This window comes from Lagopus muta, chromosome 2, assembly GCF_023343835.1.
Source record: "Lagopus muta isolate bLagMut1 chromosome 2, bLagMut1 primary, whole genome shotgun sequence".
NCBI lineage: Eukaryota > Metazoa > Chordata > Aves > Galliformes > Phasianidae > Lagopus > Lagopus muta.
The window spans coordinates 84,989,518-85,011,985 of NC_064434.1; the positions used below are offsets into that span (position 1 = coordinate 84,989,518).

The following is a 22,468-nucleotide window of genomic DNA, read 5'->3' on the forward strand; positions in this document are numbered from 1 at the left end:
TGAGAAGGTTTATGAAAGTAGAGCAGAGGCCAGGACTCAAACAGCAACAACGCAGAAAACTTCTATTCCTAGTAGCTAACTAAGATGCATTTTTCAGCTGAGTGGCAGTGAAGTACAGAGAAAGCCAGCCATTTGTGCCCTGTGTTGATGGCATCAAACACAAACATTCCCGAGAACATCGAAGGATTATACCTACAGAAGATGCTATGCGTTTTTCAGGCATAAACAAACCAGATTTTGAATAAGATTTCATAATACCATTATCCAGAATGCACTGCAAGAGATCATCAATGGCCATACAAAGAGACCAGAGCTTGAGCTTTGAGACCTCACCTCATAAATGACATTCAGCCCTTGGGACCAGGTTAGAGCTAGTTGAAGTAACCTGCCTGAAACTCAGCTCATGTGGGCATTGCATCCTTAGCTCGATTCACTGTGACCTTTGAACTAAGTAACATGCCAAGCTAGATCTTGACATGCACACAAGCTAAGTGTGCCACTTTGCCTTGGGGGTACTAAAATTACAGATTTTTCATTCAGTCATCAAATCAAGAAGTGCCTGTAAGTAAAATTCTTGTTTTAATCAAAATGACATGAAACGACTTAATCACCCACTATGAAAATTTATAGATTACAGAGATGGAATAGAGAACAAAAATGTATGCTGAAAATAGTTCTGTATCCTCTGTCTCCTTTTATCGATGAACTACCGTTTACTTAAAATGTTAGTCTTCTTAATACTCTATTTTCAATTCTATCTCTGCCCTAATTTTACTATAATTTCAGTGATATTTTCTTTCCATGCTGAAGGATTTTTTGGAAAATTTTCAAATTCTGTAGAAAGCAGTAGGCTTTGGAAGGATCATAGGATAAAACTTTCAAAATTACTCTGCTAGGTTGGCCTGGCTGTAGTCTGTAATATCACCTCCTTTCTTATTTTAAACAGAAGGAAAAAAAAAAGATCAAAACCTGAAGGTGCTTACACAACCCAAAGTCGTGCAGAACTGGCTGTGATCCTGAGGCTAAGTATGCCATCTAGCGTTGGACATTCTTTTGTCAGAAGGGATGGATTAATTAATCTCAACAATGTTTATAATATTCATATTACACCCTTCATCACATAGCGATCCCACACATATATTAAATGCAAGGATAACTACTGGTAATAATTTTACACCTCCATTTAGGCAGTATGTGTGAACAGCTTGTGAACAATTTGTGTATGGAAACTGCTAATCAACATCCAGTAACAAGCAAACACAAGGAATAATGAGACTTCGCAGTAAAACTGAAGTGTTTTAATACTGAACTGTATTTTAATCAATATCCAGTCACCCAACTTGGCATTACAAGAACTTGAATACAAGGGGCATTGTTGAATAAGGGGCATTGTTCCCTTATTTTAGGAAATCATCTTCTTTCATCTTCTCAAGATGTTATTAAAAGGAAGGCTGGTGTGTATGCAGGCCCCATACTGGAAAGCAGAGTATGGAGAGAAAAAAGAAAGTAATTCAGACATTTGTTTAGTGTAGTAAAAAAAAACCCTGCTATTAACTTCAAAGTGATTTCATGTTACATATTATCCTCTGTAACACAGACTTCTGCCAAAGACATCGTTCAGATTGCTATCCTGTGGTGCTGTATACCCACCACTTTCCTCATGTCAGATCTAGTGATCCCACAGCATCAGATGTTGCCAGGTCAGTGAATTGATCCAATTGAAAACTAACTGGGGAGAAAAAAAGTTTCCTAGCAGATTGCCACCAAAAAGGACACCCTGCAGCCCTGCTGTATCACCGTCTCAGAGGCTGGGGCAGGAAGAGCAGCACACAGTCCAAGGAAAATCCCCCCTTTTTAGCTGCAGCCCACAGTTCAACTGGTGTAAAAACAAATAAAACCACACCAAAGAACGTACTATTACAGAACAAAGTATTCACAGACTGGTGTGAGAGACTTCTCTTCAACATGCAGAACACATGTGGGAAAAGGAGTAAAATCTATTTTGACGCACAAATATCAAATTAAAAGATAAAATATATTTATTCTCAATAGATTTTTTTCAATTTCTTTGCATATTTCTTGGCCCTAAAAATGCACTGCACATGGCTGTGCAACCTTTCAGCTTGTCTGAGCCATGCTAAGTGAGGAGGAATTGTCTTGGGCCACATATAAAATATATAATGCTGTTAATGTATAGAAGCAAAAAAAAAAAAAAAAAAAGTTTTAGATTTTCTTATTAAAACATTAAAAAATGGCAATACAAGCATAAAACTAGTAGGATATTTGACCTTGCTTTTGTGAAGCTAATGCTTGGTTCAATGGAAGGGGTAGCAATTCTTAGAGAGTTCTCCTGGTGCTCATCAGAGATTTTTGTGCTTCATCCTTTAAAATTGATTTCTTTTTGCAATCTTGAAACCTATTCTCAAATTCCTTCATCAGAATAGAAAGCATGGCTGCATATTTCTCAGTGTTCACAGGACTGTGTTTAGCCAGTGTATAAAATGCATAAAACTATTTACCACAACTTGAGCTTGCCATAATTTAAGTTTCATTTTGATGATTTTATGGATTGAAACAGCAGAGATAAATTGATTTTCACATTGAAGATGCATATTTAACTCATTTAAATGACTGGTCAGATCCACAGATCTGTGCAAGACATTTCTAATCTTCATGTTCTGGTACAAGTTTTCCTTTCGATTCCGTAAATGACTTAATTTCATTTTGCAAAACATAAAATCATTTAGCATTTTTTTCCAGTGAAGCCACCTTACTTTAGAAGAGTGCATGGCGTCCTCATAATCAGCATCCATGCTTCTAAGGAATTCCTGGAATTGGCGATAATTCGGTCCCTTGGACTTCATGAAATTCACAGCACCGATGATGATTTATATGACATGATCCCTTTTTAAAGCTTTTGTGCATACATTTTCTGCTGTACAATGCAGTGATACTTCGTCAAACATGAATTGCTGGCAGCAATTGCATCATTTTCAGTTAATCTTATCAGTTCCTCTTTTTTACCAATCATTACCAGGGAGCCATGGGTAGCTATACTGGATAAGCTAACAACAATTAAAAAAAAAAACATTTTAATGTAATTTCTACTGCTTCAAAAAAAAATTAAGAGATTCAGTTGTTTCTTTTAACAGCACCAAGGAAGCAATTTCTTCAGTGACGCTGTATTTGTTATCAATACCTTTAATAAAAATGGCAAGTGGAGCCTTATCTGTAGCATCACTGTTTTCATCTATTGCCAAAGCATAAAATATGAAATTAACATTTTTACTCGCTGAATTTCTTTTGACAGATTTCCCTACATCTTCAAGTCATCTGGTGATAGTCTGGTGAGACTAACTAATTTTAGATATATATATATATTTTTTAATCAGGACAAATTACACTTGCCATGCTTTCCATACATGGATTAATAATCTCACAACTGGAAAATGGTTTTGCTTTTGATCTTTCTGCAAACAGTTGTGCTACCACACAACTAGCTTTTATAGTAGTCTGAGTGGTAACATAAAAAAAAATTGGTTGAGACGACAGACCTTTTTTTCAGTTATACTATGTTGTCCTTACAAAACATTCCTTGATATGCATTGAATTTGGCAGAATGGTTTTGTGCACAACGACTTTTCAAGCTGCAATCTTTGAAAACTGACACAATTTCCTTACAAATTAAAGCATAGTGCTATATTATTTGTCCTGACAAAAAATATTCATCTGTCCATTTTTTGTTCAACATTCTTCTTTCATCCACAGTTTCTCCTTTTTCATGTTCTATTTTCTCAAGATGACGTTAGGTACATTGAAATATTAGTACTGGCAAACGCTGTGTTTTTCTCACCATTGGCACAAGTGCGTGGAGCATATAATACACACAGGTTTCACTTCAACTGTGTGTGTGTGGCAAGCATGAGAGGTGGAATTTGCATTGCACTGTGCCATTCGCATGTCCTAGTTTTAGCTTCAGGAGCAGGCAGAGGGCCAAAATCAGTTCCCAATTTGGCTGGATGTTTCAGTTCAGAGTTACTGCTTCTAGTAAGCCTAGATGCCAAGGACAAGTAGGCAAGGCACAACAATTTGCAGTGTTCCTCACAGCAAATACTTTTGAAGTTTGTTACAGCAGGACAGCTCTGAGAGCAGCTCATCTCCTTAGGAAGCACTATTTTAGACTCCGATGTATGGTAAAGGTATAGGAGGAATTGTGTACTTACTCAAGTTCATCACCAATGATCACAGCGATAATTCTAAGACCATATTGAGAACTCACTTGCTCTGAATACTAATACAGGTGTAATAGCTAAAAACTGGTTGGAGTAGTTTACAAAACAATGCATCTGCCAGCAAAAAATCTTTGAAACAAATCCAGACCTAAGTGAGCAGCTTCTTCCCCTTTCTCTTCAGAAGAAAACATTCGGACTCTTGTTTTTACAGACTTTGATCCAACATCACAATGGTAGTGATTTCAGTGGAGGTAAGTTCTTAAATAAGAGTAAGGCATTTATCTGCTTTTGAAGATAGGTGTTAGCTTTTGTGAAGGAACTTACTTGACAGTCTGAAGACTATAAGCCTGTTTTCAAGTAAAAATAGAACAAATGCACCTTTTCTTTTTTTTTTTAAACTACTCTGCCTTCTTGATTTAATGTTCTGTTGCAGGAATCACCTTGAGTTTTATAATGATGCTACTTTCCCATGCAATTTGGCTCTTCACCTCCACTAAAAGGGCTAGTAAGGTGCTTAAATTATATTACAGCACTTTGGTTATGATGTCTGTTGGACGGAAAAGAGACTAGTGAGCAGTTCTCTAAACACTAACAGTCACTACCAACTTATAACCAGATCCTGCTCAGGTGTAGCTCTGTTGGAATAAATGCAGTTCTGCAAGCAGAACATTTGATCTGAGGACTGATTTCATCGATGATTCTGGAGTAGTCCAGATTAGCCTGCTGAGACATTCAATCCACCTGAAAAAAAAATGCTCTTATCCTGAAGAGACTTAGAGAACTCACTTAACATTTCAATCTTCATTTTAAAATACACGCTCAAAATCTAAATGTTAAAATGTGTCATTTTGATTGTAATATACTGAGAGTTGAATTGCCATGTTTCTTCAGGCATCCTTTAAGACTATCCTTATAGAAACACAAGACACCTCTCCCCACCAACATCCTGAAGCACCCTACATCTCCCTCATTACACTTCGATGATAAAATACTTCATGTCCTCTCCATTACTTTCATGCTTAATGGCATCGCAATGAAAGAAATGACACCTTACAGAATTAGGACCCAGAGTAGCATCCCTCGGAGGCTGAGTTTCAGATCATTATTTCTGCTGACACTGTGCAGCTGTTGCAGAGATTTTTTTTTTCATCTTATTTTTTTGCCACAGAAGTCTTTAGCGGGAAAAGGAAGGCACGGCTTGTTGGACTGCTGATGTAACAGCAGCTGACAGGTGGGTTTCAGGGAACTCTCTGGGGCCATGGCCTCTTTAGTGGTTTTACCACTCTAAACTCAATTACAGTGGAGTTTCACGCTCCACAGCAAACTCCAGTCCTTTTTTGATAAAAACTCTACAAAGTAAATAAGTCATGATGATGATATGGGTCTACCATTTAATATTCATTGAAGTACATATGTTTGAAAATTGGAAGCAGAGTTTAATCCATTTTCATATTTATATCAACATGAAGCTTTAAAAAGGATATCCTTCCTTTTCTCTGAGAATCCTGACAATTTCTGGTCTGACAAGATACACAAAGATGTAAAAAACTCATTTTGAATATAAGAAGACCCACAGAGATTTAAAATACAAACCTTGAAGTATGTATCTTGAATACATTCACTTCTGTTTGATTTTCTGTTTGACTGAAGTGATATAAAATACTTCAAAGGATCCACAATTTTTGATTCCGCTCATGTAATTTGTTCACAATATACTTTAATTGCAAAGTGCAGTATTGGTGTATCATAACAGGTGAACAGATTTTGTAAGGAACTTAAACATTTATGACAGATTTCTACTCTCATTTAGACCTGTTAGAACTAACTTTTCTGTCTGTGATACATTTGAAGTTAAAGCAATCAGCAGAACTTTGTTGTGTTGAGCTGTGACAGTTAAATCAAAACACACAAAATGGGTAGTCTGTATAAGAACTACAAATAAACCAACAAAATAAACAAAACATCAGTTTCCACTTCAGAATTTCTAATTCAGAAAAAACCCCTACATCCTCACATAGCATTAAGTTTAACGGCTATAATATCAAACAGTTCGTTCCATCCTTTTTCATCTATTTTCAAGAGAAATTAAAAGGCGGGTATAGCAAAATTTTCTGTCTTCACATTTTATTTCATGTTAAAAGATGAATGAACCTGGTGAAAAAAGAGTTAACATAATGATGTCGTCCTTTATTTGACTGAATGTTTAAGCACGGTGCTACGGCTGATGGCACCTTGTTTAATAATGCAGTACATTGCTTCCTAAGGGGACAGGGCTTGATTTGAAAACTGAATATGGTGCACTCTAAATTCTCTTCCCTGAGGAAGGCTGACTAACTGATAAGTGCCATGAGCTAGCGCAGGGACTGATTCTGTCAAATCAAGCTCAAATGGAAGGCACAATGTAGACTCTTCTCAAGTCTTAGTGAGGTAATTTGAGCAGACGTTTGTGACATTAGACAGTGCATCAACTATGGAATGCTGTAAAAGTTCACTGTCTTACTACAAGGTGGTCTTTAGATGACAGGATAAAGAAATCAGTGCAAATTTGTTAATGTAACAACTTGGAAAAGCATGCTAAAAATGTCACTCTATTGGGATATGTGATAAAATGTATAGGGAAGTGACTGCCAGTTGGGTTTCCTTTAGTCCTTTATTAGAACTCTTGTAAATGGCATAAAAATAGAGAAATTTAATAAACACAACATTTTTATTAGTTGCTATCAATGACTTTGACTTTTGCTTTTCTTGAACTATGAATATTCCAGTAGACAGCTGAAGTCCTTGAGCACCTTGTCTAAATGAGGACTTAAGAATAAAATTCTTTAAAGCCAGGAAGAAAATCATACAGGCAGAGAATCGGGCAAGAGCTAACTTTCAACAAAACTAAAAAAAAGAAAAAAAAGAAGAAAAAAGAAAAAAAAGAAAAAAAAGAAAAAAAAGAAAAAAAAGAAAAAAAAGAAAAAAAAGAAAAAAAAGAAAAAAAAGAAAAAAAAGAAAAAAAAGAAAAAAAAGAAAAAAAAGAAAAAAAAAAGAAAATAACAAAAAAAAAGAAAGAAAAAAAAGAAAGAAAAAAAAAAAAAAAAGAAAGACTGGAAAATAATAGAAATACCTGAATAAATAGAATGGAAAGAGGGAGAAAATGAATTTATCACTGGTCAGTCATGCTTGTCTGACCTTCTGTTTTTCTTCGAGCAAATAATTGGTTTCTGATTCTCCAAAATGGAGAAAAATATCTGCCTGACTTCCAGTGAAAATCTGACAACTTGCTATCCGAGAAAATTGAGATGAAATCAGTAAAGAAAACCATGTTTGATAAGAAAATGATGAAAGAAGATAGAATAGAAATAGAAACAATGTTGAGAATCAGCATTTCTAGTTGGAAGGAGTTTACTAGTGGGTGTCTTCCAGGTAAACTTTGAAAACAAACTGTTAAAAGTTACGTGACTTCAACAGAGAGGGGAAATTGTGCTGGTGACAATGGTAGATAATGCTCAGATGAAAAATATAGCAATACAGAAAGAATCACTGCATCTTGGAGAAAGACATGATGACTGGAATAAATTGGGAAGAAATTGTCTAGAACTCCAAACGCAAGATTACGTGTATAGGAACTAACAAGTTTCAAGTCAGAAATTCATCAGATGGGTAAAGAGTAAAATTCTGGTATAACAGATGATCAGAGGGAGGAGTGGCGATGTCAATCTGATGCCAGCAGGACAGAGGAAAATGTTACCATGTTGGTAGCGAATGAGGATTTTCTATCAAAGAGTTTTTAATACGATTGATCAACACAGCTTGTGAGACCTTACATGAAATTCAGTCTCGTATTACAAACTTCCTGTTCTAACATTTTTAGCTACGTCTAGTTAAAAAACAGTTTTTCATGCCTGTTTTGCAAAGTTATCAACTGCTTGTAGGTGTCACTGGGAATTAAAAGTGGTACTTTCCATTGAAGGAATTCGAAAATACTACAGGGTCAGTCTCTTAAAATGTGCTTTCCTTTAACTGGACTGGTGTCATGATACTTTCCTCAACGCTATTTATATCAGGGCAAAATATGATTGCTTCAGAAATGGAAATGCTACTAATGAGATTAATTTTACTTCTCCTACAAAGCAATATAAGCTCCATAATACTACTTTCATGAGTAGTATGCTCTAAGGTACAATTTACACAATCTATGAAGCGTCCTCAGCCTGAACTACTGGTAATGTGCCTGTAAATGTATTAGTGATCTTGTATTCAGGAACCACTTGGCAAAATTTCAAAGGCATTCAGCATCAGTAGAACTTCACAATCAGTGTTATCAATGGCATTAAATAAATAATTTCAAAGAGGGATCCTCAGCCACCTTATGCAGTGTAGATGGAGTAAAGATGCAAGCACTTCCATTGCAGGTGACACTAAAAGTTTCATAGCAAATCCATCCTCATGTTTTAATTCCTGGAATTACAAATTTTTACTGTGCAAAAATGTTTGCTTTTCACCATTATGGAGAAGTCAGGAAACCATACAACCTCTTGTGAACAGGACAGATCTACACTAAACCCAGCCTTTCTATTTACGGAACATACTACCATATTTCATGTGAATACAGATACACTGAGAGAAGGTGAGAGTGAGGGAGGGAGGGAGGGATGATCTATTAGTTGAGTCTAACTATTAAAGGTCTAACTCAGAGTACCTATAGGACTGATGGTCATCAATGGTAAGCTGCAACACTGTGCTTTTATTAACAAAGATAGTGCGTCATTTCCATTCTTAAGGTTTTTTTGTCCATTTCAGTTAAGAGGAAGGATTTTCTAAAATCATATCTGGAAAACTTGGATTGAACATATCGTTGAACCATGAAACGTCATCAGTTGCTTCAGAAAGTCATCCTAAAGTTATGTTCACATATGACTGTACATCACTGCAAACTCTAAGTGTCACAATATTTAATTAATTAATATGTACAAACGTTATACACAAATTCTGATAATGTCCACAGCAGCCCTTTCCAGCCAACCTGAAGTGATTTTGCTTGATATCCTAAATACACTCATAGGTATTGTCACTCACCGTCCAGGGTAGAACTGAGTAGAGAAGTGACAATAGTATCATAAAGCTTGTTCCTTACACTTCCATCAGTGTGATAGCACAGAGTAGCAGAACACCATGAGAAAACAGAAGCATCCCAAATCAATGCCAGCAGCTATCCTTGAAGCATTTAGATTTAATAACTCTACAGCTCAGCCTTCCTATTTTTAAAAATGTTGATAATATTCACACCAGCCAGCTGTTATAAAGCTAAATTTATTACTCTTTGTAAATGCTTTTAGAGCATTCAAACCAAACAAATGATAGATATGCAAAATTGAACATCTTGTAGCTATTTTTCTTGGGCGATTTCTGTTTAATTTATTTAAGAAGACTACTGACTTCTCTAAGATAACTATTCTTAAAAAAATTACATTGACAACATATAAAATAGATTTAAAAAAAAACAACAACATATATGGAACTGCTTTGACTATTAGTCATTAAATTAATATAATGCCCTCAGGTTTCTTTTTTTTCCAAATAATACTAAGTTGAGAATGTATCATACATTCAGCCTCTGTTATGATGTACATGCACTGAACTTGTACATCATGCACCTATTACACAAGCACAGGCCCACTGCTATCATTGCCTCTTCCTATCTGCCAAACACTTTTAAAGTGTGTGTTTGCATTCAGCCTCTCTCTTCAGGTTTTGACACTTGAAGTATTGTTAATTGGCACCTGGGTTCTGCTTTTTATGGGCCAGCCATCTACACTGCCCATCATTTGCAGACTCCTCCAGGCACAGCAGCAGAGCCAGCTGTCCCAAGGCAAAGTTCTTACTTGTAAGCCCATACTGAGCTCTTCCTGCCACTACTTTCCCTTGCTAGGAGGCCACACTCCTTGTGCTGGTCAACAACTCTTTTTAATTCAGAAATGACAACAGTCTTCCATAAAGAAAGTTGATGACATCTTACTCTCTGTGTTGATGCTGTGAAGTTACCTAAAGCAAGCCCAGTAATAATGAGTATCTACCTACAGTTAATTCTACATTCTGGTCACAATTCTGAGCCCCTGCACACTTACATTTAACAAAAGCAACAACAAAAAAAGACCTCCAGAGCCCCTAGGTAAACACATGTACAGGTTGCTCTTCTTTCCTGAAGACTGGTTTCCGACACTGGCAGCAAAAGTAGCCAGCAAGTAGAGACCATCTCTGCTTAGACCTGGAAAGCAATCTTCTGAACGCCTCTTATTTGAGAAGGAGAAACCTTATTTGAGGGAGAAACCAATAGGGAATCAGGAGAAAACTAAGAAGAAATAACAGATTTCTTATTCTCTAGTCCAACGTATTTTTGCAGTGCAGACAGGCATTGACATCTGTGAAACCTTATGAACTAACCTCAGGTGCTATTGACTTGGCACCCTACTGCTTAGTTTTCTCTAAGACTGAATGAAAAGCTTAAAAATAGCAACACTTGTCAGAACATCTGTGTTTTGAGCTTTGCTCAACCATCTTAACATTTGTACCTCTTTTCTTCCTCTGTCCTATTCTATGACTAGATTACTTTTCTCCTTGTTGTAGGAGCTGGAGAGAATACAGCAGAGCACTCTGAAAGGGAAGGGGGAGTATTTATGACATTTCCACCAGTGAAAGCAAGCGGCAATTGACAGAACATGCTGTACATCTACAGTCAGCTATAACACGCTGGGTGAAAGGGTTGGCCCTTGATCTCTCTGTGCTGCCTTCCTGCATTTCCCACATGCATTAACTTTGTTGACAGATTCCATCCTTCACATCAGCTAGGACTGTCATCTCATCCCTCAGGCTACTTTCTGGACTACTTCAATCAAGTGTTTGTTTTATTTTTATTTCTGAATGCCACATTATCACCATGGCCAGGCTTTTTGTACATATAATTGAGTCTTCCTATAAATCTAAGTCATAGCACCTCATTTCAAGAAGAAAATAAATACAAAGAACTAGATGGTGCTAACAAAATGAAACCATCCAAAATCCTCCAGCTTTACTTTTGATCACATTTAACATATCTACATTATATCACGCTCTTCCCCATTTTCAGCCCTATCTAGTTGCTCTGAATGACTTTCGACCTTGACACCAAATATCACAAAAAGAATAAGTCAGGTAGCAACTGGTTTCAGCCAAAGTCTACAGCGATTCTTACTGGCACTGTGAAGCTTACTTTAATTCACAAAGGACTTAAGAAGCACTGAGTTGGCAGAGATTGTTGTGGCAGAAGCAACTGGAAAATGTCCTGAGATTGAAACACAGACATATTAACATCACCCCTGTGAACGCTAATGACTTGCACTTTAAAATGCCAGAGGCTCATACCGCCAGCTAAAACAAAGAAAAAACACATTTTTAGTCTCCAAAGACTTTAGATCTTTCCAAACTCTGAGGGCAAATTCAGCCATAATGTATTTTTGCAGTAGAGCAGGGCAGCTCATGCATGCCACTGGGGGAATCATTGCCTGGAGTTGCTGTAGGCAGTGTAGTCGGTATAGCTAAATAAAACAGCAGCTGAAAGCCTTTGAGAGGTTAAACCAGTAATGAAGCATTCTGTAATGCAATGCAATCAAACCTAAACAGTTTGAAGGCATATCTTACTGACGCTCACAATCCTTGTCTTTCTCACTGAAATGTATTTGAGGAAGAAAACCTCTGAACAAAAGGATTTCTGCAAGAACTTCACAATTTAAATTGACAGGTAATTAGAAAAATATTTTAATATTCTGATGAAGTAACAGTGTCCTACATAGACATTTCCAGATGGAAAATTCTTTTAGGAGCTAAGCGGTAAAGGGCAGATCGGAAACTTTCTGAAACTGTAAATGTTTAAAGAGCTCTCTTGAAAGAAGAAGGAAGGCAACAGGAAAGGAAGAAAAATAGATGGTGAGGATGAAAGAGGCTAGGAAAAGACTTAAAAGAAAATATTTGGTGTATATAGATGATATATACATATATCTAGCATATCACTGTAACTTATATATAGAGTATATACATAAGTTCTAGTGGAAAAAAAGTGTAGAATAGGAAAAATACAGAGGCAAAATTAACACTCAGTGTAAATCTAATGACAAACCAAGTCCATGAAACTTCAAGTGCACTGGGGAAAAACTGTATTTCCTTCTTTTTTTTGACTCTTTTTAATATGCAAAGGAAAAAAGTTCTACATTTTGTTTTCATTAAAAATGCAAGCCATGTGTACTTATCTTCATAGATTCCATGGATGGCTAAACAACTGGCAGAGTAAGATTTGTGTGCTATATGGATTGCATTAAACCTGAGTAACTGAGAAAGTAATTTATACCTTGCCTAACTGAAAATATTTTTTGTCTTAAGCTAACTCATGTTTTAAGAGTTTTCTTAGGGACCTAATCCCACCTCAAAATATTAAACAATGCCACCTATAAGTTTTATGATAAAACAAAAAGACTAAGATAGAAAAGGCTTTTAGCACTAAATTACTAATAGTAATTCTCATTAAAAAATGAATTTGAAAAAAAGAAAGCATTGACAAAATCAAATAAGGGAGCACTATAGGAGAGGCAAAAAAGAAAAGAGGAGAGGAGAGGAGAGGAGAGGAGAGGAGAGGAGAGGAGAGGAGAGGAGAGGAGAGGAGAGGAGAGGAGAGGAGAGGAGAGGAGAGGAGAGGAGAGGAGAGGAGAGGAGAGGAGAGGAGAGGAGAGGAGAGGAGAGGAGAGGAGAGGAGAGGAGAGGAGAGGAGAGGAGAGGAGAGGAGAGGAGAGGAGAGGAGAGGAGAGGAGAGGAGAGGAGAGGAGAGGAGAGGAGAGGGAAAAACTTCACATGGTCTTCCCTTTCTCAAATATTCATAGCATCTGTAAAATGTCTGAGTGCAAATGACTCAATAAACTGATGGGTGTGTGCCTCACAAACACTCTCTCCTCACATACATCTCAGTAAAGGTAAGCCTTACACACAGTTAAACTTGTGGCTGGATCTGTCAACTGAAGACGAAAGAAAAATATGAAATTTTGAAGTTTCTAAGCAGAAGTTAAAACAGCAGCAAAACTCAAACAACTTCCTACAAAATGAGAAAATTAAGTGCAGTTTAGGAATAAAAAAAGTAATAGAGGCACAAGATTGAAAACAGACAAAAGGAAATAATTCTGTTGACTAATACTGGGGTAGAAAAAGTAACAGACTGACTTGGAAGACCCTTGACCAGGAGGCAAGCTGCATTCCTTTTTTTTTTTTTTTTTTGGACCTGTCTTGCAATAGGTATAAAAATTTCCTATTGAAGCTCTAAAACATTCCAAATAATTCCCTGTGCATATTATAAATTCAGATTTGAAAGAGTTGGAAATGATCTTCTAAGCAAAGAACTGACATACCATTTGTTCTTTTAAAACTATTTTCTATATACTTGAGCTTGAATTTTGTCATGCATAGATCTCTTCAGTAAAAAAACAACAAACAAAACAACTGAGGAGATGGATAGTCTTAATCAAATGAGCGCTACCTTTCAGTGAATCTGAATGAAAGCACTGACTCTTAATATGGCTATAATTCTAGTTGGTATTGAAATAGGGGTGAAAAAAGTTATTCAAGTCTCAAACACAACCTGGCAGAAAAATTTACAGTAGTACTGAATGGGAGCAAGTGATGCAATACAAGCAAATATGAACAGTACTGAGCTGACTCATAGAGTCTTTGTACACCTTGAAGTGGTACTGATGAAGTTCTACAATGAACAGAAACAACTCTGGGCAACAACTGTGCAGATTTCTTTGCAGGTTTAACATCTCTTCAGAACAAGGAATGTGAATTAGAAGCACCATATGTATTACAGACTAAATATTTGTGAAGTTCAACCTCATAGGATGTAAGGTTTTACTCTCAGTTTAAGCTAAATATATTTAGAAAAATTCTTATGTGCAGCAGTGCAACCAGGTCACTGCTGGTCAACAGCCAACTTTTCCTCTCGACTTTGTTTCCTGCTCCCCTGCTAAGAGATGGGAGAATGTTCTACTTGGCCTGACTTTGGTTAGAGAACCATAAACCAGTGGAACCTATCAGCTGAACTAGCAATAATTTTAGTGCTGCTCTACTAGAACTTAGTCTTAAATAAGGACTAATATCTCACTAGATCCCATTTTAAATACTGATTTTTATACATAATTGTAGCTCCACAAGCACTTTACATGGTACAAAATAGCATCATTGCTAAAACAAGATATTAGCCATCATTAGTCTCCTAGTTTCTCATTTCTGCATAGGCTCACTCCTTCTCATCACCTTGTGCTGGCACAAACATACGTGGCTCTGCAGTGCACATGACTGAGGGATGAGCTGGCTTAAAACTAATGCAAATTGATACACCCATCTGGTTCCCTAAGCAACTATGTAAACATGCATGCTAGCACAAAAGGATGGCGTGAATGAGGGCTCAGAGGCAAACTTGCAGGTAGAGGAAAATATTTTCGATACATCCTTCTTAGTACTTACCTCAGAAAGTTCACACAATAGCCTCACAATTGCTACAGAGCCCCTTGTCCTAAATAGATCAGCAACTTTTCACTGTACAAAGATCATGCAAAGCTTATTTATCAAAATTCCTTTAACCCTTCACATATTCCTCTGGCTGAAGCACTGCCTTTGGCTTTCCTCTGTGATTTTCCGAGACTACACAGTAAAACTGAAGGCTAATGCTCATTAAGTAAGCAGCTCAGCCATAGGTTGCAGAAACAACCTGAAAGCATTTTGGATAGAAAGCAGGAAGTGTCTTTATTCTGATGTACAGTTAAATATAATTAAATACTTTTTTTAAATCTGCATTTAAACCTGACAGTAATGTTGCTAAAAAAAAAAAAACAGTAGTGGATACACTTGTCTTGGTTGTGGTTTTAGTGTGGTTTTGTTTGTTTGTTTGTTTCTTTTGCAAATGGTGACTACAGAGCACCTGCTTAAGAGTAAGGCACAGCATCAGGTACTGACCACTGAGAAGCCCTGAACAACTGAAGATTATACAGTGCCTAACCCTCACACAGGACTCAAGGCAACATGATTTTTTGCCAAAGCCACAAATCTAGCCCACTGCATATCCAGAGATACATCTGGTCTCCTGGATTGAAGAGAAATTTTCCAGAGACCTGGAACCATGTAAGAACTGGTTATTTTGGTTCTTCCTTGCTACCATTTATTTAGTTCAAATATTATAAATATGTGGGAAGAACTTCATACTGCAAAAGAGACAGTGTGCTCTTCTCTCTGAACATAAGCACCTTCTATCAGTATTCTGAAGTAGAACAACAATCAAGAAACAAAACAGATTAGAAGAAAGTCCTTCTCTCAATTTTATTTAAAATCAGGTTCAGTGAAGCATAAAATTCTTGTCATTGATATAATAAAATAATCAAGGAGTGTCTCATATCTTCATTGGAACATACATTTGCCAACAGTAAGCGGAGGATTTTGCTAAGTGAACCCATATTTCTAGTAATTATTTCCACACAGCTAAAAATACCACCTCTATTGCATGTTTTTGGTTAGCCACACAAGTTGAAGGAAATCCACAAATACTTTCACAACGCAAGGAATGATTTATTACACAAAATACAGAAAACTAACAGGGATTTTTTTTTGCATTCCTTTTTTTCTTTGCAGAGATCATTTGTGATGCACATCGGATGCTGTCTATTTGAAAGATATTTTATCTTGATTTATCCAGGCATATCTACCCTATGGAAAATACCGATTGTCCAGCCTTAACATATTTCAGCAATGGGAAGATATCAGCGACACAACTCCTGTTGCTGAAACAGGTTATTTTCCCCAGTTAAATGATACCCACTCCAGCTTATGCCAAGGGATTTAGCACTCATTATGAATATTTGTGGATTAGGTTTTTCAGGCTATAAGTGGCCTTTTTAGGTGATCTATGACTAATTGCCTAAAATGACTAAATGTTCTAAAATACAGTAACTGAGTAGCCATTAAAGACAAATGCAAACATCTGTAAGAAAATCTCAAATACTTCAAATCAAAGCAGGAACCTAGACCTCAGATGCTTGCACTAGATCAGTCTTACATGCAGAATCCTAACATTTTTTCATTATTTGAGACAGGAGGACACTTGGCAGAAAGTATCTGCCAGCATGCCCAATGATACCCAAACACATCAAGAAGATTCTTACCTAAAGCAAATGCTCTTAGCATATGGATCATGTTTTATTGTATTTCCTAGCAGCTAGCAATCTACAGGATCTCTGAATCACTCCATACCTGTTTCTAACCAAAACATAAAGCATGCACTAAAATCTGAAGATGATTTATCCTTTACTGGATCTGAAAGCAGTTGAAATAGTTGTACCATTCCTAAAACATCTTACCACTTACCACTTGAGCACCCAAATTAGCCAAATTCTGGGACACGATATTTATTGCAGTATGCCATGCCCACAGTTCAACGCACAAAACAAAGGCAACAGTAGAAGAAACATAACGTGATGCAAGTGCATCCGTATCTTAATTCTTACTTTGTTTTCTTATTTAAAAGCAAAAGGTAAATGCCGAAGGACTACTAATTAAAAATATGACTATTTGCATTTTTCAGTAACATTACAATATGCAAATCCCTCAACTATGATTCACTACAGTTCTAAATATACCTTCTGACAAAACCAGCCACCTCAACTTCTCTTTTTATGCAGCTTATAGAAAAATTTCAGATGTGACCCAGTTATGTCACAACCATTTTCAAATTGTGATCCTTGAAAACTAACTGTATAAAAAAAGTACCCTCTTACTCATCAGATCTACTCCCCGTAGATAGCTAGGATAAGATCTGCTGACTTGGTTACAAAGATAAAGGCTCTACTACTTATTAAATTTTCTACTAACCTTGCAAAACTAACACAGCTGAGAAGATGAGTGAGCTAAATTCTTTTGCATCTTCAGAGGAAATAATTATTTTACAGCATTACAACTCCAGAAGTCCTGAGAACATCATTGGAGATGTTGGGTGTGATCAAATAAAAGCAAAATGAAAAAGAAACCAAAACAAATCATTTGTGCCTGCAGAAACATTTTAACAAGTACATTGAATAAGCAGCGAGCTTTGCTTCGTTAGAGATTAAGTTGCCACAGGCCACTGGAATGGAATTAGTTTACATAGCATCCTTCTCCGTATCATGGGCTTGTTGTCTTATTTGCCATTTTAACAGGAAACTAAGACATTAGCCTACATTCCCTAACACCTGGCTCTTTGATTTTTTCCTTACTACCTAGTTTGAATACCTCATCTTGATTTCATCATTACACCAGACTCAGAACAAAGCAGAACATCATGCCATGTTGCTGTATTGTCAGTATTATGCATTCAGGCTTCCTTAAATCATGAAACTGGCTTAAATGCAAGCAAATGTACATTATGGATGAGGTAAGCTTTTTTGTTAGGGCAGATAGAGGAAACAGTTAACACTTGAGAGACAAACAGCAACAGGCATTTCAGCAATAAAACTTCATCTCACAAGTGAGCTGATCTCAATTTCTCTTCTAAGACTGAAGTATAAATGAGGCATTGAAAGTATGTAAAACACTTACCAACCATGAATTTAGACTTATATTTTCCTAATATTGATATCCCTATATATTGATACCAGCAGTGCAGATATATGACTCACCATCTATTCAGTTCTGTGGCATAACTTTCCCCCAGATCTTCCAAATTATTCTCAGTATGGCAAACCTTATTGATGGCCTATTTCCCAATGCACATGTGGCTATCATACAAACATTAAAAATTACATGGCCTCTCTCTGTTGAATAAAATAGGCCATGCATCTCATTGAATTGTGACCTCGGCAGTAGGACTGACATTCCTATCCCACCGGTTTTGGCTGAGCACAGCTGACTTTAATGCAGGTCACGTTAATCTAAGATGTAACAGGACAGCTACAAGCATCAGAAGGTTAGCAGCAGGAGCCTCACATCCACCACCAGGATGGCAGATTTGCCTGCTCCGTCAGACAGCTTAGACCAGGAGAGGGCACCTCTGAGACTCTAGAAGGAAACACAAACAACCCTACTGCAAAGCCCGCAGAGATTGGTCCTTCCCCCCCCCCCCCAGAGGTTAGCTTCTTTTAATATGATAAAACCCTCTTAATTTGATAAAGGCAATCAGCGTGATCCTTGTTATCGTTTTACCCTCTGACATGCAGCAGCATCATCCAAACTGCCTAAAGGCAACAGTCCTAGACCAGCACCGCTTCTCCTCACTTCATGTTGCAGTTATACAAACAATACATTAGAGCTGCTGCGTGTTCTTTCATGTTTCTTCTGACATCTCAAAGTCATTTGACATAACTTGAATCATTCACTCCAGAGGGCTTTAGTGGTCAGGTTCCAGAGATGCATTTATAGCACACATTTGTCTTTTTAGATATTGAAAAGTCACCTGTGGAATAAGCTATCCTTTTAAAAACTACTTTTTAAATACGGACTTCTATTTGAAAGAAGGAAGAGTGAGCGAGAGGAGCTCTAATTACCACATGATATTGTAACTCTTGCTTTGGAAATTCCACAACATCTTTAAATAAGCCTTTATGATTAAACCACCTATGGAACGAGGAGAAGCTTTCTCACCATCTCCTGCAGGCACGCAATTTTCATCCACTACTTTCAGTAATAGTAACCATTTTGCAGCCTTTGGTAGGGTTTGGCCAAAACCCCCAAAATCCTCCTGTTCTCCCAGCTCAGTGTGGCCAGCTCCTGATACTTTGTTAGATACAGGAATTCAACAGCATACACAGCTCCAGAGTCCATGAATGTACTCTGGCACTGCCTGATTACTACCCCTGGGGAGAACATTCTTGCATTATTAGCAATGAGAATAAATTCCCTGGGAAGAATGGATCAGGACAAAAGTCTGGGAAGGTGTTGGCCGTTGAGGGGGGGAAGGACAGCAGTAAAGGACTCTCCTATGCTCTAAAAGTTATGACAGGATTTACTTTTTCTTTTTCAAATCTCCACTGATGTGATGCAGACCCTCACACCCATTAAGTGAACTTCAGCTAACATGAACCCTTAAGTCTGATACTCCAGATACATCATGTTTTAAAATTGATTCCTTGGGACCTCCTGTCTTTTTCACATCAAGGTATTCTTCCTTGCTGCAGCAAAAATCTCATGTTATCTCACTCAGTAGAGACAAGCCAACTCTACTCTAAGCGGCCTGCCATTGCAGATGCTGTTGCGTACTTCCTAGATTTTCCAACAGTTGCTTTTGCATTTTGTCCTTGGAGGAATTCCTAGTCAGAACCTGCCTGGCTGTTCTCTTCCAAAACACAACTTCACACTGTTCTTTAATGATACCGTAGCAGAGAAGTCTCTGCAACAAGAACTTACCAGTTATTAATATGTCAGCATCCCAGCATCCACTCAATATTTTTCTTTTTCTGCTATTTAGTTGCTTCATCTTTTCCAGCTCTTACTGCAAGCATTCTAGACATCCCTGTACTGCCTCTACAGCAAAATTCCAAACAATTGGGGCTCATAATCAAGCCTTGTGAGCAGGCCCCTAAGTCAAACTAAGAGACATTATGCTCGGTTTGAGTTTTGATTCAAAAATTCATCATTCAGTTCCTCAGTAAGCTTAACTACATTCCACAAAATATAACTAATAATGCATTAAAGCAAAGTCAATTGTAATTACCAACACTGCCTTACCAGTTCCAATCTGTACCTCAAAGATAACTATGAGAAACACTGAGCATCCAGGACCTTCCTACAAACAGCACAAGTGTGCTTTTACAGTGCAGTGAAAGCGGCCTCTCTGCACCTGGCTGAGGAGGCAAGTCCTACCATGCAAAGCCTGGTAGCAAACAGCTGATTGTAATTGACTTGATAAAATCAATCTGTATTGATGAATAATCTCCCCCTGGAGTAACTATTTGCAATCCAAACAAAAAATAATTGCACGCTTTCTTTTTTGCTTTTTTTTTTTTTTGCATGAAAGCAAACACTTCTAAGAACTCCAATTCAGTGTTTCATAATGAAGTTTCACAAAGCAGCTGTAATGTATGAGTTAAGAAGCATCGATGCTGACGACACCTTAGCAGTGCAAACAAGCTCAGGCAGGGAATTTTGTGCCCTCTCTGACCCTCGTGCCTATTTTTTTCTGTTTTTTTTTTTTTTTCAAATGAAGAAAAGCAGGAAGACAGCAGCATTTCAAAGGCTTTTATTTCGCTTTTTGGTTAAAATCCAGGTTACACCTGCAGGGTTTAAAGGAAGCTTACGATCAACAAGCGCTGAGGCTGAGATCTTCTCGGCACTCGCCCGCTGCGCCACACCCGACCCCAGCAGGTGAACCACGCTGAGCCCCTCCTCACAGCAGCAAGACCGCAGGGGCCGCCCCCGACGCATGCGCACACTGATAGCGCCTTCCCGCCTTCCCCCCCCGCCGATTCCCAGGCGCCGCCACAGGGGTGACCCCTGCAAGGAACATGGCTACTCGCACCACCCCCAACACTCTGCCCACGTGACTTCCTTCAGCTAGAGAAGGCGAGCGCTCACCCCGTCGCTGAGCCCGACCGTTGCCTGTGGCAGAGTTGCACGCAGGACTAGCAGGAACCCGTTCTCCCTTTTGCACCTCCCCCGTATCCCGAAACGCAACGAGGCGTCCTCCCCAAAGCCGCTCTTTTTCTCCCTCAAATTACCTGCGGCAACAGCGACTTCGGGTTCGCTGTCGCTCAGCCCAACCCAGTGCAGGGTCGGAGGAATGTTCCATCCGTAACAAACTGAAGGACGGGGGGGAAGCGGAAAGCCCGCGCATACCTCAGCGGGCCCATTCCAGGAGCGGGGCTGACACTTCCCTCCCCGCGAGGAATGGTTTCTTCCGCTTCCCGTCGGTAGTGGAGCGCCGGATTCTGGTCGCCCTCGTTGCGCATGCGCGGCGGCGCACGCCTCACGTGCTCCTCTGCTAGCGGCGCGCGCGGCGGGGATGGCGGCCCTGCTGAGTTCTGCCGGGCGTCTGCGGGCCCTTTGCGTGCGTTTCCGGCCCCTGCTGCGCTCGCCCGCACCTGCCGCCGCCAGGTGAGGGCTCGCCCCGGCGCTACGCGATGCCGGCGGCAAGCTGAGGCCTGCGGGCGGCGGGCTGGGGGCAAAGGGCGCGCGGAGATGCTGTGGTGCGGGCCTGCGGCTCGGGGGAGGGGGAGGGAACGGGAGGCGTACGGCACTGCGGCTCTTCTCTGCTCCTCGGTGTCCTGACTGCAGAACGGGACTGGATGCGTCTCGAGGTCCCTTCTAACCTAAACCGTTCGGTGGTTCCACAATATTGACAAGAAGAGCGTTTGGCTTTGTGGTTTTCGGACACCCTAATGGCTGTTGTAACCATTCTTAACTGCTTAGGATCAGAAGGAAGCACTTTTTGCAGCTTTGACATTCACAAGCTTAGCGTTGTTTTTCATACTTCACAGCACAAGTGTACTGTTACTGTGAACACATCTGCAGGCTTTTCTTAAGCTAGAGGTTACTTCAATGTCAACAGGTTCTCAGAGTGTGTCAGTGGGAGTAAGCTCTGTTCGTGACTCTGAGCTCTGTGGGGCTGTATTCTTGGGTTCCAGTCTGTAAAGTAGCAGCAGGGAGTGGTTGGAGATGCCCAGTGACTCGTTGTGATTATAACTGTAGCTATCATAAATCATTTTTGAAAGTAAATTTGTAACGAAATAGAAGTTTAAACTAATCTTCTCCATGGATGTGAATTCTTCCCGTATTTTTCCTGGTGTTACAAAAGCTGGTAAAAATCCAGAGCAGGTAGGTAGGAAAGGGACAGGATGTTCCCCATCATCCCTTTTGCAGACCATTCAGAGGTCAGCTAGTGTCCATGTGACCTATGGAGTGAAGAGGTATAGGCAGCTTGGAACAGCGAGATTTGCTTGTTGTCACTGGAGATGTCTTCAGCAACTCACTGTGCAGCAGAAATGTGAATGGGAGCATGGCATTAGTGTTTGAAAAAAGCATTAGCGTGTAGATCTAGTCAGTGACTGAGCTCAGTGCTAGCTTTTCCCTAAATGTGCAAATCATACAGCAGACAAATTGTTTTGGCATAAAGTCTGAAAGTAGAAAGGCTTCAAACAAATGTGCACGGTGAGTTTTTTGAGTAGACATAGCGACTGTACAAGGAGGTTTTCCTGTCTTGTCAGTATCTTCCTACTGCTCTGCTG

The 22,468-nt window shown here is 38.8% G+C and overlaps 1 protein-coding gene and 1 long non-coding RNA gene across 3 annotated transcripts in view; one reads left to right on the forward strand and one right to left on the reverse strand.

Annotated features, from left to right (window-relative positions):
- Nucleotides 1-21,075, reverse strand: part of LOC125688709 (uncharacterized) — a 63,011-nt gene extending 41,936 nt beyond the window's left edge. For both annotated transcript variants that reach the window (XR_007374852.1, XR_007374850.1), the window contains exon 1: nt 20,963-21,075. This is a non-coding gene — a long non-coding RNA (uncharacterized LOC125688709). The remainder of the gene's footprint in view (nt 1-20,962) is intronic.
- A 101-nt stretch (nt 21,076-21,176) lies between these two features.
- The window catches only part of LRPPRC (leucine rich pentatricopeptide repeat containing), an 86,818-nt gene continuing 85,526 nt past the window's right edge, over nt 21,177-22,468 (forward strand). The window contains exon 1 of the mRNA XM_048935027.1: nt 21,177-21,338. Coding sequence (XP_048790984.1) covers nt 21,247-21,338 — 92 coding nt within the window. The 5' untranslated portion in view covers nt 21,177-21,246. The remainder of the gene's footprint in view (nt 21,339-22,468) is intronic.